The following is a 26,816-nucleotide window of genomic DNA, read 5'->3' as shown; positions in this document are numbered from 1 at the left end:
GATTTCGCAACGTTCCCAAAAATGTCAGATTATTTATATCAAAGTGGTTCTAGTAAGCATCCAGGTGGAATCCCACATTTGATTTTTAGCCGTCCTGAGGTTTAGAGAACAATTTCTTCTCTTTTTTTCCAGCTGCAGTGGTTGAATAAATACTATGAGACCATCCGGAAGTTGATGGGTCCCGAGCTGGACCGTCAGGGTCTCAACGAGGAGAAGATTTGGATGCTAAAACACACAGAACCTTTCGCGGACTCCGGATCCTCTTCATCTGTCAGCCCTTCTTCGCTCACCCTTGCCATTTTGGCTATGCTGTACAGTTTTGCACTCTAAACATTACTTTTTCAGCACAGAATGGATATCAGTGACGTTTTTTTTTCCAGGGTTAACATAATCTTTTGTATAGTTTTGATGCTATTTGTCTGTTAACCTTTTCTGTAAGCAGACATATTTAATTTGTAGTTGTGTAGGAAGTAAATTTATGCCCATCTTCATATGTTCCGTACGTATTTTTTTTAAAACTACAACATTAATATCTAGATGTTATTTTTTGAGGTAGCAAAATGCCATTGTGTGAGAGGAAAGCAAAATAGGGCATCCTCATTTCTTGTGGTTGGCAAGTATGCAAAAATAACAAGCTACACCTGACAATGCTCAACTTCCCTCTTAGCTGGTTAAAAGGATAAACACTTGAACACACAGTATTAATAGAATTAAGGGGAAAAACCCTCCTTAGTCCAATAGTAAATTGTATTGTTCTACCAGAGCACGACTGTACATAGAGTTATCATCCAGATTAGTTCTATTTTTTCATTGCTCATGTCAAAAAATGTGCTGAGAAAGAGTTAAAAAAGCTAAAAAAAAAGGAGCAAAGTGGACATATGAGCAACAGCTGAAAAAAGAAAGAAAAACTTGAGTGATTCATATTCTGCTGAAGGAAAATACGTGGTAAGAATAAGCCTCATGAAGTGCACTATGTGGAAGGATTCTTGAAATGAAAGGTCAGAAAATGTAGGGTATGTATATAAATGTCAGAAAAAAAATAACAACTTTTTTTTGGCTGAGTATTAAGAGTCATCCGCTCATTTTGAAGTGTTCTAAAGTAAGTTCGTTTGCCGTGTGGTCATGTGACTTCCTCTCACTGTTTTGTTTGCTCTTGTTTCAGCAGCAGCAGAGTGCACTGCTCTTGTCTCATCACTTTTTACATCTCGACCCGCAGACCAAGACAGGAAACTTTGAAGCAAGTTTTGTTGCTTTCTCCCAAGTCGCCTGCAAAACAGCCAAGACAAAATGTTAAGGCGAAAGCCTTCCAACGCCTCGGAGAAGGAGCAGGTGCAGAAGAAGAGGGTGAGCAAATATTTAAAATGTTTTTCTTTGCTTTTTATTTCTTGATTGACAAATCCAATACAATTCAGGTATAACCCTTTCATAGGTTGATCATTAAGACCTTTAACATTCCACTTGGACTATTTTTAGTGATTAAATATAACTGAAATATTAACACTGATGAACTTATTGTTTTTAAAAATGATTGTTTTTATTTGTGAAATTTATAAATAAGTCAAAATGGATTGGACATCTAGCGCCATCAACGGAAGCCCAACAAATGCCCTGTAAGGGTTAAAATAAAATAAAAATTATATATATATATATATATATATATATATATATATATATATATGTATGTGTATATATGTGTATATATGTATATATAGTGTATATATATACATATATATGTATATATATAGTATATATACTATATATATACATATATATGTATATATATGTATATATATAGTATATATGTATATATATATATGTATATATATATATATATTTGTGCAGTAAAAGGGTTAAATGGTTACAATAAAAAAGTGCACTTTTTCAAAGCAAACCTTTGTGCTAAACTCCTCTAACCGAAGCGTGCACACCCCCGCACGGTTTTAACCCTAAAATGTGTTAACTTATGAGAAACCAAATGCAGTTCCTCTATTCTCGTCAAGGGAGAGGAAACATGTTGCAAACCGTATGCGGCTTCTGCAAAACAACAATGCTTTACATGTACATGTAAATTGACTTATTTGATGGAATCATATGTGATAACTCGTAGAATTATCTTTGCACTGATGACTGTAAATTCAAGCATTTGCTCTTATTTACCACTTATATTAAGAATTTGACAGTTTTTCTCAAGACCCACAGAATGTTATAAATACATACAGACTAACGGTGGGGATCTCTGTTCGATATGATACGATTTGTGATAGAAGGCTCATGATATGGCATCATGAAAATGATCAATACACAGTTCAGGAAATCATTCTAAAAAAAATAATTAAAATATTTGTGCATTTTTAGCTTACTTTACAGCGATCAAGCAGCTTTAAGGACTTCATGAAGGCCAAAGTATCTTCACCCGTCTCACCGGACAAGGAATTTGTCCTGGACTTTGCAGTGAGTCGGCAGTCTGTCAATCAGAAGTCTGTTTTGAAGTATTTTTGTTTTGTTTTGTCAACTCATTTGATGCCACTGACGACACAAATGTTTTTTCCCTGTAACTAAGTGGACGTTTACAGTCATTAATGGCACTTCAATATTTTCTTTTATTTAAGTTAATGGAAAGCTGGTCGTATAGAAGCTGCATTTTTTTAGCACTGTCAATGGTAGCCAATGAGATCAACGAATATACCCTGAAGGGGTTAAAAAATCAAAATATATATATTAATTTATGAATTATTTTAATTATTTCCATTCAACAAATAGCACTTTTGCAGATGCCCCCTACAGTGAAGTTTCATCACAAGCCAAGATCAATTATGATGATTGCAGAAGCACAAAACTTTCTAGTTCCAAACACCTGCAAAATCACAATGAGGTTTCTTTACCGCTGTGCTTGCACAAAAGTGCTTTTGAGCATAAAATGCAAACAGGATGTTCTTTGCATGGCGCGAGGCAGTCAAGCAAAGAGCCGCAACAATGTCTGATAAGTACTCCACAGACGTTTCAGTTGTCTTTTCTTGATAAAAATCATGTACCGTAACATTTGCTGCAGCTTCAAATAAGTCACTGAACAATGGAGAATGCCGTTTAAAATATTAAACATTATTTGGTGTTTTTTTGTTCACCTTAATTACTCCTGCAGAATTATTTACTACTATACTATTTTAAAATCTAACCAATTTGGTGTTTGTCTACTCAGTTGGAAGGTGTTAAGGACGACGAGAAAAGCGGCAGCAAACTGGGCAAAAAATGGCGCAATGTCATCTCCCGCACAATGACCCGCAAGACCTCCAAGATGGTGCAGAATGCTCTGGCAGAGGATCAGGTAAATTATTTCCCACTCTCTAGAAATGTGGCAATATCTTGAAATGGAGATATATTGTGATACTTTTGTCTGCCAATAGGTTGTGCATATGCCCTCCCATTTAATTAATCAATTATTTTAAAAGGATGTCACTCTTTAGCGAACCAAAAGGTCACTAGCAAAACTTTCCACCAGAATATTGTGATACTTAGTACTATGGTATATAGCAAGGGTGTCAGACTCGGGTTAGTTTGCAGGCCGCTTTAATGTCAACTTGATTTCACGTGGGCCGGACCATTTTAGATATAATATTTAGATTTTTTTTAATAAATTGATTAAAAGAACTGGATTAAAAGCCCTGAATATTCAGTTTTTTTATAGATCCAAAACAATGTTTATTTTAGCTTTTTTTATATATTTTTAGATTTTACAGAATGATTTTTGAACTAAAAACACAGAAGAAATTGATTAAAAATGTACAATTATTGATTTAAAAGGGGGAAAATCAGGAAATTTAATATACATCTATACTCTTCATTTTAATTTGATCTTAAAACAGAAAGTCAGCACTCATGATTTACTTTCCCGGGCCACACAAAATGATGCGGCGGGCCAGATTTGGCCCTTGGGCCGCCACTTTGACACGTGGTATATATAGTAATAATAGGGGTGATTCTACTTTGTGGTTTTTCGATTATCGCGGTCTACATTATCCGCGATATTCGAGGGATTACTGTAGTGTAGTGTTTGGTCTTTGGCTGGCATTGATGGTGTTCGATTCATTTGGACTGTTCGCAAATGAATGTTCATTCACCTCTCAGTTAAAATGAATTGGACGTTTAGCGCATATCAATTCCACTATTGAAAAACATTAGGGTTGAAACTGTAAATAAAGTTGATATCGGATGTGTTCAGATGCTTCAGGGGGAATACAGTGAAGACATGTTCACCGGGTTCCCCAAATGGGGAGTTGAGAGAACATCCACATGCTCTACAAGTTCCGAGGAAGCCGCGTACAGTCCTGTCACCGGCCCATTTTCTGCCAGTAAGACTTTGTCATAATTCCCCTTCCTGGACCTTCCACAACATTGTCTAAACAGGTGTGTTTCCTCTGTAGACTGCGACCGACACAGCCTGGACAGTGGATATTGTCAGCGGGACAGCGTGAGGTTTGATGAGAATGCAGTGGCGTTCAATGGACCTTTCTGCGGCCGAGCTGTAGTGCACACTGACTTCACACCTAGTCCTTACGATGTGGAGTCCCTGAAACTCCAGGTGAGTGGCACAGGGTCAAAAGCTGAGAAGTGCTTTAACAAACGTGCTTTTTTGCAAGCAATGTCTCGGTTTTAGGGCCTAGGTTTGAATAGGTTTGGATGTTAAAGTTTACTTTTGGGTTTGGGTTCAGAAACAATGTCTCTCCACCAAAGTAAGTCTGGGAAAGGGGAGAGACAATGCTTGGGAGGTGGTTGGAATAGGAACGGTTTGTTTAGATTCAGGCTAAGGTTAGGATTGGTCTACGTTTTGAGGGATCATGATTCTAACTTCCCTCTTCTAGAAAGGAGATATCATCCAAATCATTGAGAAGCCTCCCGTGGGAATATGGACGGGGAAACTCAACAACAAAGTGGGCTCCTTTAAGTTCATCTACGTCAACCTCCTACCCGACGAGAGTCCACCGGTCAGGCGCCCACGTTGTGACAGCAAGACCAACACAAGCAAGTCCAAAGCAGCCAACCTGGAGGACCTGCTGGACGTCATCGGTCTGCCGGTTCGATGACTTTTAATTCTGGCTCTGCTACAATCTATGCTAGATAATCATTGCGTATTAAGCTTGGGGTAGCTGTTCCTAACTGTAGGTCAGGGGTCTCAAACTTGCGGCCCGCGGGCCAACTGCGGCCCTCGGGACGATAATTTGCGGCCCCCGTCTTAATATGAAAGATCGAGTTTTTTTTTTTTTTTTTTTTTTTTACCCCTTTCCCCATGATGGCGCAGTTTAAGTGGCAGCCAGTGGCAGTAGCTCTGTCCACTTATGTTTTTCTTGTTTTACAGCATGTTTTACATGAAAAATTAGAGGGAACATTGACATGCACCTGCTTGTGGCAGGTGTGATACTGGTGTGCCGATAGCGAGCAATGATGATGTCGTGACCGGATGATTCGCCTAAAGACGTTTCGCCGACGGACGTTTGACAGACGGACAGGTCGTACTAGTATTTGTTAGTTTAATGATTAAATACAAATACTAGTATTTGTATTTAATCATTAAACGCTGTCTTCAGCTGGATTTGACCGAATTTGAGAGCATTTTGAGCCGTTTGGCGAATGGACGTCTATAGACATTTTTTTGCCTCCATCGCGATATCATCCAGTATTTGTATTTAATCATTAAATGCTGTTTTAGGATGGATTTGACCCGATTGCTGTCATTTTACGGCTCGGTTCTGCTACATCTGCCTGCCCAAGAGTGCTTATTCCCGGACTGCCATTGATGGTAGACGAACATTGATTTTTACTATAATTTGGACAACACCGGCGGCGGGCCGGATTAAAAATCCTAACGGGCCGTATATGGCCCGCGGACCGAGGTTGAAAAACTTGTACACACACGATCCGGCAGGGCGAGCGTTCGAATCCCGTTACGGCGAAACCTCCGTTCGGCCGAATGAACGTTCGGTGGAACGTCCATTCGGCGACCTGCCCGTCTGTCAAACGTCCGTCGGCGAAACGTCTTTAGGCGAATCATCCGAGTACCGATGATGTCGCTCACACTGGTACTCAGTGCGCTCAGGGAGGTTGTCTTTCTGCTCAGACCAACAAAAAATTAGAGGGAACTTTGGTTCGGAGCTGAATGAACCAATCACGGTGAGGTATACGGCTATGGAGGGCGGGACATCGGCCGGGCTGTCCAGTGCCTTGCTCACTCACTCATTCATTCCTCCAATCAGCTGGGCGGAGGAGAAGCCGTGAGGCCGATCACTCCGCTCGGCGCGCACACTCCTCCGCTGCTCTCAGCATAGAACTGAATGAGGCGCTATGATCTGTGATCCAGCCTGTGTCAGTGTCTGTAGCCATCTCCGCGATTGAAACGGAGAGCGAAAGTGCACATGCGCCACAAACCCGCGCGACTGAATGTGAAAGATCAACCCGAGACTCATTCCAAGTGGAAAAACATATTACAGAGCCCCAGAGATGTCTCTTTCAAAGCCTGCCGTGAAGAGAAAGGTCGGTGATGAGCACAGACAGTTTCAAGAAAAGTGGGGAGTGCAATATTTCTTTGTTGAACACAGGGGCACCCCGACGTGTCTCATTTACACTGAAAAAGTTGCGGTGCACAAGGAATACAATTTGACACGTAATTGTACTACGAGACATGCTGAGGAGTACGAAAAATACCAGGGAGATGAGAGAGCCAACCAGGTTGCCAGTCTTAAAACACGTCTTCTGAGGCAACAGGATCTCTTCAAGAAGGCTACCAAAGACAGTAATGCAGCAGTCAAAGCTAGCTACGCCGTTTGTGAGTTGATTGATCCTGTGCTAAGTGATCCCAAATGGCTCATGGACTTGGCTTTTCTTGTTGATATCACACATGGGCTTAATGTACTGAACAAGAAGCTACAAGGCCAGGGGCAACTTGTCAGTGCTGCCTATGACAACGTGAGAGCATTCTGCACTAAACTTGTGTTATGGAAAGCCCAGCTCTCTCAGACAAACCTTTGCCATTTCCCAGCATGCAAGGCTCTCGTGGATGCAGGCACACCATTCAGTGGTGAGAAGTATGTTGAGGCCATTTCGAAGCTACAGGAGGAATTTGATCACAGATTTGCAGACTTCAAGACACACAAAGCCACATTTCAAATTTTTGCGGACCCCTTCTCCTTTGATGTGCAAGATGCCCCTCCTGAGCTTCAAATGGAGCTCATTGACCTGCAGTGCAACTCTGCACTCAAAGCCAAGTTCAGGGAGGTGAGTGGAGAAGCAGACAAGCTTGGGCAATTTTTGAGAGAGTTGACCCCCAGCTTCCCTGAACTTTCCCGAAGGTTCAAGCGGACCATGTGCCTTTTTGGGAGCACATACTTGTGTGAGAAGCTCTTCTCCACCTTGAACTTCAATAAGTCCAAGTACAGGTCCAGACTTACTGATGAGCATCTTCAAGCTCTACTGAGGGTCTCCACTGCTTCCTCCCTCAAGCCAAATGTGACTATGTGAGAAGAAGCGCTGCCAGGTCTCTAGCAGCAAGGAGTAGGCAAGAGAAGCCGTGTTCAGAATATTTCATGTTCAATGTTCCATTCAAGTTCAGAAAGTTAAAGGTTAAAGAGCTGTTAATACAGACATTTGAAACGGAATAAAAATAATTCATTTTCTCTACTTAGCCAGCCAGTGTATATCTACTGTATGCTCATTAGTATTATTTGGTTTTGTATTACTGATTGATTTATTTTTTATTCATCTTTAAGTTAATTTATTTAATTCATTATTTTTTGTTAAAAAATAAAGATATTTGATAACGTTGGAATGTTTTATCAGTGCTTTTCTTGTGGAAATCCTGATGCGGCCCAGTCTCACCCAGACTCGGCCTCTAGCGGCCCCCAGGTAAATTGAGTTCGAGACCCCTGCTGTAGGTTGACTTCTTTGATTGTTTTTTTTTGTTTACAGTATGTACAGCATTGCAAGTATACACAGAACTTTATAGATGGACATTTAAATATTTATAATATCTTCTTGCACCGTCCTGATCCAGGAATTGACATCGTTGCTGTCCATGCATGGATTCCAGAACCTGGAAGAATTCACGGGTCTAAGGGAGTCTCACCTTAATGAACTGAACATCACTGATCCAGATCAGCGCGCCAAGATCTTGAGTGCTGCCGATTTGCTCCGAGACTGTAGGTTTTCTCATCCTTTTTCAAGTGTTTGTACTAGAGAAAATATTGCACTAGTTACCATTGGTGTCCCAAAACATCCATCATGATTCTTCAAATCCCAAGTCATCGGTATATTGTAACAATATTTAACTCTCGTAATGTTATATTGAAATATTGGCAATGAAAGAAACCACCTAAAGTCTACAGTACAATAGTACAATACTGTTAGAATGAATCCTGTAAATCAATGGTGTCAGACTCGGGTTGGTTCGCGGGCCGCTTTAACGTCAACTTGATTTCATGTGGGCTGGACCATTTTAGATATAATATTTAGATATTTTTTTTAATAAATGGATTAAAAGAACTGGATTAAAAGCCCTGAATATTCAGTTTTTTATAGATCTAAATCTATGTTTATTTTAGCTTTTTTTTTATAAATTTTTAGATTTTACAAAATGTTTTTTGAACTAAAAACACAGAAAAAATGGATTAAAAAATACAATTATTTATTTAAAAGGGGGAAAATCAGGAAATTTAATATACATCTATACTCTTCATTTTAATTTGATCCTAAAACAGAAAGTCAGCACTCATGATTTACTTTCCCGGGCCACATAAAATGATGCAGCGGGCCAGATTTGGCCCCTGGGCCGCCACTTTGACACATGTGCTGTAAATGTTAATGTTACTCTTTCAATGTGGCTAATTATTTATCCTCACTTTGCAATTGTTTACATAAATTGGCAGCTGAGGCTGAATCAAATCTGCAGGAGGAGGATGAAGAGAAGGTGCCGAGGGACTCGGGCTGTTTCGACAGTTCAGAGCACCCGGATAGAAGGTCTAACGAGGTTCAAACAAATGAGGAGCTTGACCATAAGAGTCTAGAGACTGGCAAGGAGACAGAACAAGAGGAGAAGAATTTGGATAACGTCCAACAACAGCTTCAAGAACTGAGTGTGCAAGAAACTTGAGTTGAGAATCAATTATGTACTGTAATTGTTGGACCTAAAGCACCACACAATATAAGCCACACCCACCCAATTTCTCAACAGTATTTATTCCTAACATGGAAGCCGCAGGGATATTTACACCTAAATCCTACTGTTTATTACTTTATATTCTTTCCACCCTGACAACGCTCTGCTTTTTTTCCCAATTGCTAATGCAAATGACAGATTTTAGTTTCTTGGAGTTTCAGATAAAAATGTAAAAAATAGAATAATAAGACAATATGGTTTATTTACCAGACGTTGATCATGAAAAAAGTGGAGTAACTTGAATAAAATACATGAAATCACAGTGCTAAGACCAAACAAAGTGAACATAAAGAGTACTGTATTTCTATACATGATGTACTAGACGTATATTGTATATCAGAGCATTCGGATCTGATTTTTTAAAAAATCTCCCTCCGTTGGAAGGAAATAATCTGATTGGATACTGTTATAAATATCAGTGTCATACTGTACATTCACCCATTTCCAAAACTTTGCTTTTTCATCATATGGCGAAAACAAATATTTAGGGTTGAACAAAAGTTTACAATATCAGTCCTCTTTCTTATGTGATTCCATCTTGTTTCAGGAATGACCAAATTTCCCAAATGATGAATTCCTTTGCCAATTAATCATTTCAAAATGAATCATTCTAATAGTAATACTACACCAATACTAGTCACCTTTGACCGCATATATGGCAGCATCTGATAGCCATCGCTTCTACGCATGTATAGTTAATAAACACTTGTTCTTTCTCGCATACAACACGACAGTGCACAATCACAAACTCGCTACGGGCATTTTAAAACACCAAAAATGAGCTCCACTTTTGCAACACTTTTTTTTAACCATCGCCCTTTTTTCTCCTGCAGTAAAGATCGTGAGGACAAACTCCACTGGAAGATGCAAATGAAAAGGTAGAAATCTGAGTCGCCTTATTTTTTCTTTTTTTAGAGTGTAGATTGGACTTTGTTTTTAAGCAAAAAAAAATATTATAATTCAAAAAGCTTTAGCCTCTTTCAGGGCATCTCCACTTGTAAATACTATACTGTATGTACAAATCAACAATGGCTTTGCTTGCTATTGTTTTTGCTTCTAAGTAACGTTCAGTTGGGACTCAGCACGGGTCGGAATATTGTGATTTTTTTATGCCAGCTTGAGACGATGCCGCTATTGTTTGGCTCTCTTTCTGTTACCTTTGACTACGGAACTGTACAGTAAGGGTGGGAACCTCAGGGGTACCTCCAGATACAATTTGCGATACAAGCCTCACGATATTTTTACCATATGGCGACAATTATTGAAACACAGGTCAGGAAATCAATCTGCAATACTCTGATAAAACTTGTTTTTAAAGCTATATTGCCACATTTCTACCCGTCCAAATTATTGGCAATTGACCAAAAACTTGGTCAAGTGGTAAATTTTGGTTTGCTTCCTTCATGACAAAGTGACATCATTTTTACAGCATATTTTTAAATTTATTGGCTGAATCATATCGATGACCAATTGTCACATCCCTGTTGTATACACTGAAGGCTAAACCGATGACTCCATTTAACTACTTGGCATCGGTTTTTCAATCTATATTTCAATTTATTCATGGCAACAAAGTAAATAAAGTCATTTAAAACACTTTCCTAAACCTTTTTGAATGGGGAGTATGTTTTTTTTTCTATCTATTTTATTTTAACACTGTTTGGGGCGTCTCTATTTGCAAACGACGGTTGCATCCATTTTTAAGGCACAGTTGCTACGGGGGTCGAAGAATATTAAAACTCACTCAGACACACAAATGGTGAAGTTATTTCATGTGTGAAGCGAGTGTCACAGAATACTATACACCCCTTGAACAACTACGTACTATATAAAAAGGAAGGAAAAAAAGGCCTTTCCATTGCTAGTAACTAGTGTTGCACAGATACCCATACTAACCAGTACTACAAGAGAAAAGAGGGCGGAACCATTAACATTGGTTCGCTGCCAACTTCACAAATTAAATGGACGTCACTGGCAGCCAATGAGTTGAAAGCAATTACTTTACATTCATACGAGTATGCTGTAATTTAGTATGAAGAGAAAATAAGGTAGATTCTTGCACAAAAAAACAAAAACGGTAGAGTATCGGGGGCTAAAAAATGGTATCGGTGCAACACTACTAGTAGCAATACTAAATGCAGCAGTTGACAGAATCCAAGGTAAATGTTCAACTTGCCCGCCGTTCGAATACGCCAGCGACACAGAAAAAAACACTCCTCCGATATCGTTGATTTGCATAGAGCATGTAATGTGTGCGCGACGGGAAAAAGGGGGAGAAAGCGTGGAATGAGGCTTTACACGTGTATAGACAAGCAACAATGTCTTTGTTGGCCACTTGCGCGGAGTATATTGGCCGCTCACATTGAAATTTAACACAAGGTTCGGCATAGACGTCGAATAGGGCGCTTGCCTCCCGTAGGTTCGTCATGCATTCTATCTTCTCTGGGCGAGATGTGTCGAGCTGAGTATCGGGGAGACGGGAAGACGCTGACGTTACGTGGGTTCACACCTCTCCCCGAAGAAGAGCTAGTCACTCGGGGGAGGGAGGGAGAGAACACAGTCACCCGGGGGCCAGTTATCGTGAGTGTTCCTGAGCGGACGGGACTGGCGGGGCGGGGTCACGCGGTTAGCGCTTCCTGTCCTTGGTGACGGAGGACTCGGCGTCAGTCTCCGGGGAAGCCAACGGCGGGGCGGAGGAAGACGGAGGTCGGTGGTCGTCGGGCGAGGAGAGGGTTTTCTCTGTTGAGGCGCCGACGCTTGCCTTGGCGGCGTCAGCTGCGTGCTCGTTTGGGATCAACGGCGCCGTGGTTTTCTGAGGGAGCAAAATGTTACAAATCAACACTTAAGTGCATTCAAAGGGATTAGTCAATTGGCCAAAAAACTGCAGCACTTGGAAACACTTTATATCTCAGCTCCATCTAGTGTTAAAGATGAGAAGTGCAACAAAATGCGGGTTAAATTTAAGCTTCTAATGCGGACTAAATTCAATAGTTTTTTCATTATTGGCTGCGGGCCAATAAAAACTCCAGAGTTTGTCACCCCTGGTTAAGTTACTGTTTTAGGTCTGATACAAGGTGGGTGGTGTGTTCTCCTCACAGTGATTGGTTGAGCTGACTTGCTGTTGTTGAAGGATAAAGAGGCGGACTGCGCAGCAGACGATGACGAAATGGGCAAATCTTCATTCATCAGGCCTCTTCTGTCCAAAACACTGAAAAACAACACAGGTATCTTCATAATATTACGAGAATAGTATATTTTGCTGTTGTAAAAAAAGGAGCAGTGAAATACTTTTCCCCAAAAAATATTCTTTTGTACCGTGTATTTTGCTCTGGGAATTGTATTTTTTTTTTTTTTACAACAAAAGACATCCATTTCATTTTAACTGGGATGCCTAAAAGTCCTGATCTAACGATAACTTTTGAATAGATGTCCCGGGTAGTGACTAGTGGGTAGGGTTAAGTAGTCTTACCTTGGGTAGGTGGGCCCACAAAGAACCTCACAGCAATTTTTAAAGATGTTCTTGTGACTGTAAGGATTCTGCACTCGGTTCTTTCCCGACCAAGATCCTTTAATCTGTCAGAATACACACAAAAAACCCAAATCAACTACAATGTTCTGTTTTATTTCAGTCATTTAGACATTACTCGCTATGTGTCAACTTATTTTAAGGGGACAGTCAATTGACACACCACATCTCAAGTGTATTTTAGTGTAAAATATCAATCTATCAACCATAAACATTCACTGTTGATCTGTGACTGACTTCTCACTAAAACGCAGAGCGGCACTCGGCGCCTCAAGTTAGACCCCCGCCCTTGCCGCCCCCCAAAACATTTGCCCCGGGCTTATACCTTATTCAAAAGCGGAGCTCTATTTTTAGATGTTTTTTTTCCAGAGGCTTGGCTTTGACCTACTAAAAAGGATTCTGTCAAGGATTTAATGACTCCTGCATTAATGCCACAACGCTTGCAAAGACAGGAAAAAACAACAATTTAATAATTCATTTTTTTTGCCTCCCTAAAGTCTATTGATGGCCAATGTATACTTTACAATTCAAAGCAGCATCCCAACCCTATTTTTTTCATGTAGTCCATCAAATAGTATTTTTTGGTCATTTTTAAGCATGAATTTGGAAGCTGCTTTTGCTCAGGTGCGTCTTATAGTCGAAAAATTAACGTATATCTTTACATACACGGTGTTGCATTGTCTTACTAATCCACATCCACAAAATCCCCCCCCCCCCACCACCACCACCACCACCACCACCACCACCACCACCACGCTAATATTTTGGCAGATGTCCCATGCGTGGCAAATATCGATGATAGGGAAAACAGCTGGGTTGGCAGTCATTTTTACGACACCTTGCAAATGAGTTCACGTCGTTACTGATTAAAAATGGAAAGCCGGCGCCAGTACAGAAAAGTGGAGAAGTATAAATTAATCATTAAACCAGAGACTCGGGGGGGGATACATGCATATATTCCAGTGCAGGTTATCTATGAACAAATACCGTATTCTAAAATGTGTCCATTTTATAGTCTGGTGGCCCCTTATAATCCAAAATTACAGTAAATATTTTCTAATAATATCAAATATAATCACTAAGAGAAAAAAACACGTACATACATTTCCTAAAATAAATATGTATACTACCATTTTTTCTTACTTTATTGGAAGAGCACCAACCGAGGAATCCATAATATTTGGACCCCTCCCCAAAACAAACAACCGCCACCACGCAATATTTTCGGGCATACTTAACTGCAGCATATCAATAATATATAAACACAGATAAGACGCTTTCCCGTATTGATTGTTGGTCTCAGCCTCACTCAATCAATCGATAAAGCCCCGGATTTTCACCTTGTATGCTTTTGCTAAATGCTGTCCAGCAGACGGCTGTGTTCAGCTGTCCTCTGAGTGTAGCTGTGCTTTGAGAAGACGCAAAGTGGCTTTTATCGCTGATGTTTATATTGTCAAATCACGTCTGGCCTCTTGTTCAAGGCTGTTTTTAGATTTCCAAGTGCTTTGCGGCCGATTGATCACACGAGCCGGCCACGCCGTTGCTATCATCTCTCTCGTACTCTCGTAAAGACATTCATGGTCTCGATGCTTAGCTGGCGCAAATGACCCTTAAAGCATCTTCGAACAAAAGACTTGTTAAAAGTGCACTTTATTGCTTTATTAACAATTACGAGGAAGGAAATTTGACTATTTCAACTCTCCCAAAATGAGTTAGGTAAACAAAGTACGCAATTTAGTGCAAATAAAAATGGATGTTAACATATACTATACTTTATTATTGTAATTTTTTTTACTGATTAATGTTTAACAAGCTTCTCCTGGCCAAACCTTTATCCTACCCTTGTGAGGGTCGTCATAGCAACTAGCCCAGTGTTTCTTTAAAAATGGCCGTTTACGCCCCTTCGCTGTTTATGCTTTCAGCCAAACACACACACACACACACACTGTATCTGGGCTACAAAGGCACAAAAAAGAAAGAACAAAATCATTAGCTATGTCATTGTGATTCCAACGTAAATTAAATTTCAAACTGCCCATGAAATTGGCATTAATTAGATGAAGTTATGAAAAAATAAGGACACGTGTGTGTGTGTGTGTTTGAGGATTGTGAGGAGTGTGATATGCAAACAAAGGAGTAAAGTTCATTGTCACTGTGAATGTGTAGTCAAGGCTGGTTTGACTGGATTGGACTGCTGACAGGTAAAAACAGTCGGCTAGTGTTTTTGAAACTTACATCCTCATTGGTGGTCTGGTTGAGCGAGATCAGGTAGGTGTGGAAGCCGGTCAGACCGACCACCGACCACAGCGTGAAGAAACACACCAGCACCTCCAGCACAGTGAGAACTTAGAGTCAAGGAAACTATGAAAATAATTAGCTCAATGGACAAAAAGACTTTAAGTCTAGACTCAACTAGATTTTTATGAGATGCTTCATTTAAAGGCAACTATTAAAATCAATGTATTAAGTTGAAATCAATTCAAAATTGATCATTGACTCCTCAATGTTGAAAAAATTGGGACCAATTTCTAATCACATTGTCGCATCGAGGAGATACTGACAAAATCTCGGCCAAAATTTAGTATTGTGTTCCCGTTATCCTACATTTTATGGCTACTATAGTTCCAATTTGTGTTTCCTTAAGGATATGTTCCAGGCGTTTCCTTCAAAGTGCTCAAAAATCCATCGTCCACTGAACCTGCAAACAGAGTGAAATGCACAAATTGTACTTTAATTGCATTACAAAGAACTGAATGTTTAACCCTACAGAAACTGCAGAAACACCAAGCTAAAATTGCACTCGTCTAGCATCTGCTGTGCAGAGTTAGTTAAGGATAGAGTAAGTGCGAAAAATCTGTCCCATGCACACCGTGTCATGCCTCAGGGCCTGCCTTATTTAGGTCACAGACGCATGTTTTTGTCTGTAAAACGGGCCCTTCCCGTCTCGTCACATTCCTTTTCACTTCCACACAACTCCTCCTCCTCCGGGATACTCACGCATGACCACGTGGACGATGTCAAACGTGAAGATGTAGATGGTGAGCAGCGAGAGCGAGAGGGTGAACATGTAGAAGTAGCGGTAGTTCCTTTTACCCACGCAGTTGCCCACCCAGGGACAGTGGTGATCAAAACGGTCTAAAGGAGGAGAGACACATCAAAACTTTGGCTAAAATAATGCGCTATCAAAAATGGTTTTGTTTTGGGCAATCAAAAGAATACTGTGGTTTAAAAATACATCCAAACCGGGGATTCTTTCAAAGATGGCCTTGTGAATTGCTTCCTGTAAACCGGCAGTCTAAATTTAGGGTCCATTTCCTTTTCGCTCTACTCTTCTGTCGTTGAAAGAGCTGCATGCTAAGTAAAATGGAGTTTATACAACTTAATACATTCATGACAGGTGTCATGTCATGATGACTGATGGTTTTCTGACACTGTCGAATGAGGCATTTATATTAAGCCTAACCAAAATGTTGTTTATCTGGAAAAATGGTCCTTATGGTAGTGAGTGTTGTTTGGTACACGGTCGATTGGTCGCCGGTCTTTTGGTCGCCCGGAAGGTTAATGATAATTACCATTTAAATCGTTGCTCAAATTCCCTAAATACAAACTGCGAATTACTATTTAGTCATACTTATTGCCCTAGTAATTATTAGGCTGAAGAAAAGCTCAAAATTTCCCGGACTTTTGATGTTTTTTTGTTGGAGAACTTGTTAAGACCCTGACGGACGTACCTTCTTAAAAGGGACAACGCATGTACATACAAACTCTTCTACACTCACACGTCGGCTCAGTGAAACTGCTCATGGCCATTGTTGGCTTTTATTGATGCGTAGACCGTCTTGTTTTACCTTGTTTTGTCACCGGTCTTTTGGTCGCTGGTCTTTTGGTCGCCGGTCTTTTGGTCGTGGGTCTTTTGGTCGCGGTCTTTTGGTCGCCCCGACCGCGATAGCGGGCGACCAAAAGACCGCGACCAAAAGACTGACGACCAATCGACCGCACACGGTGTTGTTTGCCACTATTAACTGCTCACAAGTCCCCCCAAAAATGGCAAAAAAGAATGAAGCAATTGCTGCTACTTGACTTCCAATCTACTGTCAAAGTCAAAAATCATAATAATATTACTGTTCATTCCCACAGTGGTGGTATGAAGCAAAATTAGTGTAGCGAGGAGAAGGTAACAGGCACTGCCGTTTGTTGGTGATAAGCTATCTTATGAATGAGAAGGTTTCTGAGGGTGCTGAGATAAGTAACATCAATAATACAAAAATTGAGCTTGATGTAGCGCCAATTAAAATAAATCCACTGAAAACATATTTGTATATAACACAGAGCAGATAATCAAAATAATTTCCCAATAATTATGGATATTTGCAAATGTTTCCTCGAGGGAGCACAAGATTTTTGCAGCTCCCAAAAATACAAACTTCGTATTAAGATTTCAAAAGATAAGCGAGACGTCATGAAGAAGTTCAAATAGGAACCCAAAAATTATTTTCAGAGAAACATTGATTGAATGTGCTCCAAAAATCGTAAATAGTATGATATTAAAATTGGGATTAGTAAATATCCGTTATAAAAAGTAATCAGTGTTCAATATGTACAATATGTATGTAAAATAAACAGCTTTATGTAGGTAAAAATCGAAGTCGCCGTTATGAAAGTAGCGGGGTGCTGAAATCAACGCTCGCTATTTTTCGCCACAGTTTAATCAAAAGCATTGACTTCCGAGTGGTGAATAAAAATAATGAATCAAATCAGCTAACGCTCACCAACACAGTTGTCGCAGATGCTGCAGTGGGAGGCCCGGGGCGGCCGGAATATCTTGCATGTGTAGCAGTACTTGAGCTTGACGATCTGGTTGTTGATCTCCACATTGCGGATTCGCGGCGGCGGTCGCTGCCCGCTAGGAACGTTGCCATTGGCGGCCTCTGTAGAAGTGTATGGATTATTCACCATGTTCAAATGAGACAGATGAGCAATCAACATTCATGATACATACTCATACATCCTCAATATAAATTTAGTTCTTCAAGAACAGCCCAACTTGCATTTAAAACAGTAATGTAGTAAGTAAGCCCAAATTTTAAAAAAAATATTTCAAAAATAATTTATTGTATGCCAATGTTACTGTATTTTACCTCAAAGTTAAATACAACAGAAACAAAATTAGCAGGATCTATAGCTATAAGCTTGGTTTTAATGTTTTACTGTATTTTATCTTTCCATTTGTGTTCATTGAAACAATTAGAATCAGAGGATTACTCTAATATTGTTGCCTATATGTTTTATTTGTCCTTCATTGTTCATCTCTGGCAACCTCCCCGTCAAGAGCCTTTTTACTCTCACAATTAATCTTGATTATGAAACCGTGTTGTAGTATAGAACTACATAGGATGCACTCGTAATAGTATTAGCACTGAGGACAATCCAGTAGAGAATACGTTAAGTGATTCAATAGGCAATGTGCCACTCCCTGGAGGCCAGGCAATACGGCTAAAATGTGCAAGCTGCATTGCATATTCCGAGAGCATCCTACTCCTACACCTTATATTTTGCCTTGGGGGGCCGTGCGCTATCATGCGGACAAAGCACCGGGGCTGCAGATTTACCAGCAGCTCTAACAGCATGGCCACAAGCAACTATGCATTCCTGAATTGGTCTTTACAATGTCAAATTTCAATGTATGAAGGATTTTTATTCTACCGAGAGTAATGTACAGGGGAAGTGAAGAAATCTGTGGTAATATGGTCTGTCAAATAGAGGTCTTAGGTAACTGAAGAGCCATCTTCCTATAATTTGCATTGGAGGACTATTAGACAAATTAATCATTCTGTCTGCAACCGATATTTTGAATAGGTATGAGTATAAATAGCAAGAAAGCATGACATTAATTAGCCGTTCCATTAGGGATTCATACAGATAGAGTGCTGCCCATTTACATTAATGGTCAATTAGATTTTTTACTCTATTTTTTTTTTTAAAGATACCGATTTTCAGACTAAGATGCTAGTTTTTGCCCTCTCTTTGAACCCTCCTGCATAATATATACTAGTCTAGTGTGTCTTATATTTAGATTTTTAGAGCCTGATAACCTCATCAAGGTTCACAATGGGTGCAGGGTTTCTTAAAAGTATCATCCAGTGGTGTCAAAACTGTGGCCCGAGGGCCAGAGGTGGCCCGCCAGGGAAAAAAAAACCTGCACCACATAGTTTGGATATGGCTTTAGTGGAGCATTGTTGTATTAATTATAAACTGGAATGTATTCAGATATGATATTGGATTGCTAAAGCATTGATAATTAGTTTTTTTTCCCGATAGCCACAGGTGGGGGTAAATTTCATTTTTCACTCCTCTTAATTGTAATAGAGGAGACGTTAGCATTTTCCTTATTGATTAATTGGCAGCAATTGATGACTGTTACTAAATTATTGTATCTATTTTATATGGGGAACATTTCCAAATATTAAATGAAGCTGTATTTATAGTTCCCATTATTGAAAATGTCGGATATTATTTGTAATTTGGTGAATACTATATAAGACAGGGTTGATTTAATTAAATTGCTACTGTGCTGCCTTCATAATGTCCTGCTCATTATTTAAAATGGCTGAAATGCAGGCTGGCTTAGGAAAATAATTACACCGTGTTGTTGTTATTTTTCTCTTTCGGTCATGCGGTGAGCGAATGAGTCACGGTGCTGATGGGAAGGAAGCGTTGGCAGCCAGCTGTCCCGCTTCACGGGAGCAAGTGGCTCAGCCGTGGCTTTAACGGCCATCCGCCGTCACGAGTCTCCACCCGGGAGCGCTTTTGCCGAGCGAGATGGCCGCTCAAGGCCGCCGTGAATCTTTTACACAGACAAAGACTGAGCAGCCTCACATACGTGCGAGGGTGGGGGGGATCCAATCAGGTCTGCTGCAGAATACTGCACCCTGCTCTATTTATCCCATCATAAAAATAAAAAAACGGATCTACAAAAAATAGCTGAGGGAGCGAGAAATATGGAATAGCTGAGAGAGATGCAGATGAGAGTTTATTTGAGGGCCATTTGTCGTTATTGTTTTGAATAATGAAACAAGTAGATGTAAAGGGATTGACCGTGTACCCACGTCGACAGAGGGAGAAGTGATAAATATTTACAGCGTTGGCATGCAAAAGGCGGAAAGAAAATGCCATTAATCCATTTCAGTTTACAGGGGGAAAAAGCATGTTATAATACAATAAAAAATATAGTTTTGTATAAGACAAATTGAGGGCAATTCCATCCGATCCAGCACAGACGGTGTTCAAACTTTTTTTGCAGTCAGGTGCTTCTTGTTTCAGCAGAACCCCCATTGGTTAAACCTTAACCAATGGTGTTCCTGCTTAAACAAGAAGCACCTACTATCCACTGATTGCACTTTTAAGATACCACATTTTTGGAAAGGTTCCCTCTTTAGAAGTTGGAATGAAAGCCCACACATAGATTGCCTACTCCTGCAATATACTTTTTTTCACTAGAATAGTGTTTTGTTAACGGCTGCCATTGACGCCGCTAGATGTCCAATTCATTTTGACTGGGAGGGGCCAATGAACGTCTCTAAAGGACACTCAAACATAAACAAGCGAACAAGAACTCACCAATCTCCATCTCGATAAAGCGGGCCTCCTCAGGGAGCGCTCGAGGAAGGACCCCCGGGTCGCTGAAGCTGGTCCTCAGTAGCATGGCAATGACGAAAATGAAGAGCACAGCGGCGAAAACTGGAATGGTGGCGGACAAGTGGACAGCCAGGTACGGACATCTACAGAAGAAAAGAACATCAATGGTACGTTAGACCTTTTCATTCATAAATATGGCTTGTAAAAATGTTTGACATCACAAAACCATGCATATCGCCAACCGATGTTCCGGACACGAGGTCGTAAACTGCGCAGCATAAAGTCTGGTATGGGAATAAATAACATCATGAGACGCTGCCCTCACAATCTGGTGGACTAGAGACACATCAGCATAAATCAACAGGCTAAGACTGGACAAATTGTGCAGTGGAACATCCATGAATCAACTCAATGTCCCAGGGCTGCTTATCAGTTTTGTCTTGAATCCAGGTTTTTTTTTTAAACTAACTTTCAGTGTTAAAATAGACAATTATAATCGTGCTCAGTTCTGCAACATATCTCCATTAATAGAGGTGAACAGTAAACAACAAGAAGGGTTTAAAACAAAACGTGTCAGCAAAATCCAAGTGACCAAAATGACCTGTAAAACTGGTCTGATCATCACTATTTTGCCATGATAGAAAACAAGGTGCAGAATTCAAACAAATTGCAAGTCATTTTCTCCAGGCCGAGCGTCCAAATGCCGTTGATGAAGTCTAATCTTGGGAGTCGACCCGTTCACCATCGGAGTCAGGCGCTATCATCGATTCCCATCAGGCTTGTACGCTTCCTGCCTGGACGTGAACGCTTCCTGGGCAGCCCAGAATCACTCGATGATGCTACTACAGTGGCGCTGTGAGATCATCACTCACAAATGAGTGGAAAAAACCCAAACTTCATCACCCGCTCGATACCAGAGGGAGCGTGATTTCATCGCTAAGGCTTATTGATCGGATCACAAGTGCGCCCCCCCCCCTTTCCCCTCCTCATTTTGCTCTGGCTTTGTTTTGGCTCTTGTGAAACCTGAGATGCATCTTACCAATTTATTAAGGCGCATTTCGAAAGATAGTCCATGTCTTTGGTGCCAAATCAATACCTGATATTACCTGCATCGAGATATCTCCACGTGCAAATTTGAATTAAATTAATTTTGTAATGCCCGACCACTCAATCTTAATCCCTAATCAAAAGTAAATACATTTAACTGAGTATCGATACTACTTAAGAAATTCAATATAATATCCTGATATAAAGTTTTACTATTAATACTTTTTAATACTATACTTTAAAAATCCATATATATATAAAAGTAGCATGTTATAGTCTAGGAAATGAAGGTAACACTGCCCTTTTTGGTAAATGGACACAACTGTACATATTGCTGTCATTAAAGCCATTACAGATACGTGACGCACGTGTTCTATACTTGCGTATTCTTATCTGATTCTGGCTCGGGTGTGTCTACTAAGCACTTTTATCCACAGAATTCTCTTTGCGAACAAAACAAAAGTTACTTCCCAAGGCAAGATAGATATGACTTTGATTTAAAACCCATTTTCATATCAAAGTGACTCATCAACCTTTATTAATACTTCACTCGTGTAAAAAAAAAACATCTGTACCCTCTGACTACATGCTTCTTTTCTAGGGCATAGCCTCAAATAAAATATGAAGAAAAAAGCATCTGTATCTTGGCAAATATTTCATGAAAATAGAGCTTTTTTTTTAAACTCACATCAGCTGAGACTTCCGACAACCTTTGTTTGTTCTTCACTAACTTCTAATAATGTTAATGGAATAAATATAATAAATACAACAAGCTCTAAAGGTGGTAATCTGTATTTGTATCCCAATAGGTTATTGATATACTCCCCCCCACAAAAACAATTTATTGTTTTAAAATGATATCACTGGTTACGAAAGGAACCAAAATAATGTAGCGTTTTGAAACTATTTTAAAAATGCAGAAAAACAATACCTGCGGTGTGTGTTAGACCAGTGGAAAGATAATAATGTTTTTCTTCAGATACTGCCAAGACTTTGTGTGGGCTCAGGTGTTAAAGTAGCGAGAAGTTGATGACGTGAACTTCGAAATGGCGGCTCATTTGTCGTGTGAGTATCCTTCAAAAGTCTTTGAAAACCTCATCTAAAGTATATATGAAAGTCTGAATTCTGAAGCTAGGGAAGATACAATCTGCTCTTCATGTTTAAATCCTTCTTGTTGCATTATGCAACATTTAAATACTATCTCAGAGCCATAAAAAAACTAAAAGCAAACCAGGATGATGGGGGTTTTTCTAGGATTAAATCTAGGATTACAGTGGTTACATAATACAATCTACACAACACAAAGTAGTAAACTACCGGAATTGTGGAATATTGTCATTGTATTTTCAGACTATAAGCCATATTTATATATATGAAGAAGTATTGTTTTTTAGTGGGTGTTGGTTAGGTGAGCCATATAGTGCAGATATTTTAATACGTGTAAATTTGATCCACATCTTTACAGTATGAAATGCTGTCTGACATCCTGGGGGAAAAATCAATAGTGTGAATGAAAAAAATCGGACGAAAAGAATATAAATGAAAGCTGAGGAAAGAGGGAGGAAATTTGCGACAAATCACGTAAATGCGTGTAAACTAAACGGAGCAAGGAAGGGAATAAATCAAGTTATCGACGGATTAGCTGCTTTCTTATTGACCAGCCGGCAGACAGGGTGGGGCTGCTAGCTAAGGGAGGCTCTGGTGTCTCATTTCTTAGATCTGCAGCCTCCTCTTCTTCTTCCTCGCACTACGAAACACGCCCTGTACATACTGTTAGCTTCCATCCGATGCACATCCTTGAATATGCGCCAAAGTATTTAAAAAAATAATAATACACCATGCCATTTTCAATACTCCATGAATGAAAAACAAAATTATTCATTATATGTTACTTTTTTACGTCCAATAACGTTGCTCGTAAAACTAAATTAAGACTTTGAAAGAGGTTATCCCTGCTCAACTCATTTGAACCGGGACTGTAGCCAATCAACGTTCATTTGCTGCCAAACTGCTGCCATGTCAAATCCAATTCAATTGGATTGGTCGTCTAGCATCATCAATACGATGCCAATGAATTTACAAGGAGAATGCAAAAATAGCCTCCATTGCTATCAAGAGTCATGATCAGCTTTCAATCAAATCGAATTTACAGCATGACAACAAATTTCTGGTCATGCAAAAACAAATAAATAAAGTACTGATGCTTTTGCTACTATAATATCAACATTTCAGCATCAATACCTTATCATACTTTTGATAATCCTAATATAGACATACCTCATTGGCCTGTAAACGCTGAGGGAGGGAAAAGGGGCGTGGCTAATAGTCCAAAATTGATGGTATGTCTTTTTTGGGTACAATATTTCCTTTAAATGGCAGAGTTGGGGTGATTTTGCAAGATTTCAAGTATGAACTCCATTTTACCTCAATCGTAGGTCTTCCGGTTCCTGGAATGTGAGACCAAAAATCTTCTCACGAAAATAACAAAGATAATACCAGAGGCTATAAAAGCAACATTTTAAGCCTACAAGATTTGCAAGACAATCAATTCAACCCAGCAAGCAAACAAACAAGGTGGACGCACCTTTTGCCTTTGTTTATCCATTGCAAATAGCCCAATCCAACTTGTGTACTTGGACCGTTTCCACAATTTAACACTAACTAAAGCGAGATTCCCTTTTGGAAGCGGGGTCCCACAGCTACTAACAAAAGCGAGTCTTCGGCTCCCCTGAGTTTGGATCGAAGCCAATCAGGAGGACACTGTCTGCTCTGTTCCACTGTCCTTGGCCCAGCTCGACTTTGCAACAAAACATGCTGATTTTATTTGGCGAGAATGAATTGTCTGGGAGTTCATCACCTTTTACCAGGAAGAACAATACAAAAACCAACATGAGAGACCTCAAGTGACTTCAATAAAAGGTCTACGCAAGCACTGCTATGATGAAAACTTCTAATATGAGACCCACCCAGGTCTCAGCCTTAATATCTAATCCTCCATCAGACATAATTATGCTGGGCTGAAATATGAACACAGCAGGCAAAGAACTCTCCGGCCATTTTTAGTCTTTGCAGAGCCCTGTACGGTCTGAATGGGCAACATTATCATCATCTCAAAAACTACTTGAAGAGAACATTTTAAAGAATTTATTTTTGATAGGACAGAAATGTATTGGATTTCGCCCAATTGTTGAAATGTTTGTTTTCAGGCAGGCTCAAGGATTTTTTTTAAACTAGTGTGGTCTATTTTGGCTGTAAATATAAAAACATTTGCTTCTCTAAGTGAAGCCTGTAGCATGTTTGAGTGAGAGAGAAAATTGAATTAATTTAAAGTGATGACCCCCCCAAAAATTCCAGATGTACAGAAAATGACGTTAACTACTGGTGAGGCAGGATTGCATTTTACTGGACTAGAAACAAATGTGAACATTCAGCACTACTATTAGGGTTGGGAATCTCAGGGTACCTTCCAATATGATAGGATACAATTTGCAATACAAGGCTCACATTATCTGGCAATATGGCAACATTTGTTCATTCATCTCCTCCCAGTCTAAATAACAATGATGTTTTATAGTGATATATCCCAATAGGTATCAATATGCTCCCTCTAAGAATCAATATATCCTTTAAAAAGATGTCACACAGGATGCTATCAAATGTTTCCATTCGGACAAAATTTTACACTGATTTATTTTTTTAAATTTGACACTTATTTATTTTTTAAAATGTGACACTTATTTTATAAAATTTTACATGTACTTATTTTTTAAAATTGTACACGTATTTATTTTTAAAAAATTTACACGTATTTATAAAAAAAAATACACCTATTTATTTAAAATTTTACACTTATTTATTTTTTAAATTTACACTTATTTATTTTTAAAAATTTGACACTATCTATGGTAAGTTAATGTTCATTTCCCACTCCCAGTGAAAATGAATGGAATGCATTCAAACACATTTTAAAAAATATATGTATTTCTGTAATAGTTTTATCGTAGAATATCATAGATTGATTTTATGACTCATGTATAAAATCATTATATTACCACATTGTTAGATCATCGTTATCGTGGGCCTTGCATTGTAAAAGCTGGTATTGGGAGGTTCCCACCCCTAGGCTAGCTAATGTTGGGAAATGTTGCAGACAATGAGGGATCAGGGGTGCTTAAAAAAAGGAAAATGACTTACTCAAAGGCGAAGAAGAGAGCGCAGGTCCCAATGATGAGGAAGAGAGTCAGGTAAAAGACTCCCTTCTGCCTGGCCATCATCACTCGGCCATCGCAGCAGAAAGTATTCTTGCCGGGCAGCTTCTCCCATTTCCGCACCTTCTTGCTTATCATCACCGCCGACATGACGCCTTGTTGACGATCGACCCTTTAGCGACGTTCAAAAAAAATACAGCGATCCTCTCGGAGGTTACTCAATGAGCAACGTGACACATTTCTGCATCTTCTCGCATGGAAAAAAAGAAAGAAAGAACGTAGTGGATCGCAGTCACATTGTCATCGGCAGTGTGGATTTCCACTTTGCGCTCCTTTTCTGCGGCAGTTCATTCCCACGACGACAGGAAGAACAAGCGAGCCTCCCTCACGCCCTTTTTGGATGGAATTAAACGTTCATTGACGGCCCCTCGCTGCAGATGTCCCCCCGTAAATAATAAGAAAAATAAGAAATCCAACCGAGGAGGAGCGAACCTTGAACCGGCTGGTAGACAAATCCACGCTTGAGCAGGCAACGCCTTCCCATTGATAAATTAAAAAAAAAACAACAACACAAACAGCTTCAATCAGAAATGGGCGATCGCCTTTTTACCTTTTAAAAATATAGCATTTAAGACTGAAATGTGCCTGTGTGGAAGCGTTGTGAGATTGAAAGCTCCTTCGTTCTCTCTTTCTCTTTCCACCCGCAGGATGCCAGAATCACTGTTTGAGTCAATGGCAGCAGGAAACACGCCTAGATTCAGCCGTCTATACTTAAAGGGACAGAACAAGCAGCATACACTAGGTGTGGAGTACCCGGAGAAAACCCACGCACAGGGAGAACGTGTCAACTTGACGCTCCACCCCAAACTGGTCAACAGTCAGTCGTAGGGCACACACACACATCATAATTCCCATCTCATCTGAGTGGGAATGTAAAGTATATGTAGTATATCTATTTTCATTTATTGAGATCCCTGACACAACCATTGTATATATTAATACAATATTATAGACGACACCTGCAAAAGTACAGTACATCGATCAAAAGGGGGGTATTTGGCTTTAAATTGTACGTTTGCTAATACATTCATGTCACATAATGACTTACTCTTTTTATTTTAACTATATATGAATTTTCATGTTTCTTAGGTAAATATATAATATAGTACTATTACAGCATGGCATCCTCTTAGTGCGTTGT

General features: G+C 39.7%; 3 protein-coding genes across 8 annotated transcripts in view; 2 read left to right on the top strand and 1 right to left on the bottom strand.

Moving 5' to 3' along the window:
• The window catches only part of xpnpep2 (X-prolyl aminopeptidase (aminopeptidase P) 2, membrane-bound), a 35,452-nt gene extending 34,961 nt beyond the window's left edge, over positions 1-491 (top strand). For both annotated transcript variants that reach the window (XM_077608598.1, XM_077608597.1), the window contains one exon: positions 133-491. In XM_077608598.1, the coding sequence (XP_077464724.1) occupies positions 133-330 (198 nt within the window). In that variant the 3' untranslated portion in view covers positions 331-491. The remainder of the gene's footprint in view (positions 1-132) is intronic.
• Positions 356-12,531, top strand: sash3 (SAM and SH3 domain containing 3). Of its 3 annotated transcripts, XM_077608603.1 has the most exons (10): positions 357-1,344; positions 2,356-2,451; positions 3,197-3,322; positions 4,217-4,346; positions 4,419-4,576; positions 4,857-5,069; positions 8,039-8,183; positions 8,910-9,133; positions 10,033-10,077; positions 12,298-12,531. In XM_077608603.1, the coding sequence occupies exons 1-8, from the start codon at positions 1,288-1,290 to the stop codon at positions 9,131-9,133; spliced, it is 1,149 nt and encodes a 382-aa protein (XP_077464729.1). In that variant the 5' UTR covers positions 357-1,287; the 3' UTR covers positions 10,033-10,077; positions 12,298-12,531. The 3 variants fall into 3 exon arrangements, with proteins under 3 accessions (XP_077464730.1, XP_077464729.1, XP_077464728.1); XM_077608604.1 differs by lacking the exons at positions 10,033-10,077; positions 12,298-12,531 and having other exon boundaries at positions 356-1,344; positions 8,933-9,072; XM_077608602.1 differs by lacking the exon at positions 12,298-12,531 and having other exon boundaries at positions 358-1,344; positions 8,910-10,818.
• Positions 9,382-26,452, bottom strand: zdhhc9 (zDHHC palmitoyltransferase 9). Of its 3 annotated transcripts, XM_077608601.1 has the most exons (11): positions 26,261-26,452; positions 26,093-26,151; positions 25,602-26,007; positions 20,343-20,503; positions 17,495-17,653; positions 15,723-15,860; positions 15,377-15,423; positions 14,961-15,065; positions 12,669-12,772; positions 12,296-12,407; positions 9,382-12,011 (listed from the first exon to the last, which is right to left on the bottom strand). In XM_077608601.1, exons 3-11 carry the CDS (start codon positions 25,763-25,765, stop codon positions 11,826-11,828), a joined length of 1,176 nt encoding a protein of 391 aa, XP_077464727.1. In that variant the 5' UTR covers positions 25,766-26,007; positions 26,093-26,151; positions 26,261-26,452; the 3' UTR covers positions 9,382-11,825. The 3 variants fall into 3 exon arrangements, with proteins under 3 accessions (XP_077464727.1, XP_077464726.1, XP_077464725.1); XM_077608600.1 differs by having other exon boundaries at positions 26,093-26,452; XM_077608599.1 differs by having other exon boundaries at positions 25,602-26,452.
• Positions 26,453-26,816: the final 364 nt, after the last annotated feature.

This window comes from Stigmatopora argus, chromosome 9 (assembly GCF_051989625.1).
Source record: "Stigmatopora argus isolate UIUO_Sarg chromosome 9, RoL_Sarg_1.0, whole genome shotgun sequence".
NCBI lineage: Eukaryota > Metazoa > Chordata > Actinopteri > Syngnathiformes > Syngnathidae > Stigmatopora > Stigmatopora argus.
This window is presented reverse-complemented; position numbering and strand designations above follow the sequence as displayed.

What these genes read in the sequence shown, in the direction of transcription:
- zdhhc9 (XM_077608599.1), bottom strand. Translation starts at nt 25,765, where the DNA reads ATGTCGGCGGTGATGATAAGCAAGAAGGTGCGGAAATGGGAGAAGCTG. An exon ending in CATCGTCCACGTGGTCATGC is followed by an intron (nt 15,424 to 15,722) that starts GTGAGTATCCCG and finishes CTCTGTTTGCAG; the next exon opens with GTTCAGTGGACGATGGATTT. An exon ending in ACCAGACCACCAATGAGGAT is followed by an intron (nt 12,773 to 14,960) that starts GTAAGTTTCAAA and finishes GTATTCTGACAG; the next exon opens with ATTAAAGGATCTTGGTCGGG.
- sash3 (XM_077608603.1), top strand. Translation starts at nt 1,288, where the DNA reads ATGTTAAGGCGAAAGCCTTCCAACGCCTCGGAGAAGGAGCAGGTGCAG. An exon ending in AGCAGGTGCAGAAGAAGAGG is followed by an intron (nt 1,345 to 2,355) that starts GTGAGCAAATAT and finishes GTGCATTTTTAG; the next exon opens with CTTACTTTACAGCGATCAAG. An exon ending in ATGCTCTGGCAGAGGATCAG is followed by an intron (nt 3,323 to 4,216) that starts GTAAATTATTTC and finishes GGATGTGTTCAG; the next exon opens with ATGCTTCAGGGGGAATACAG.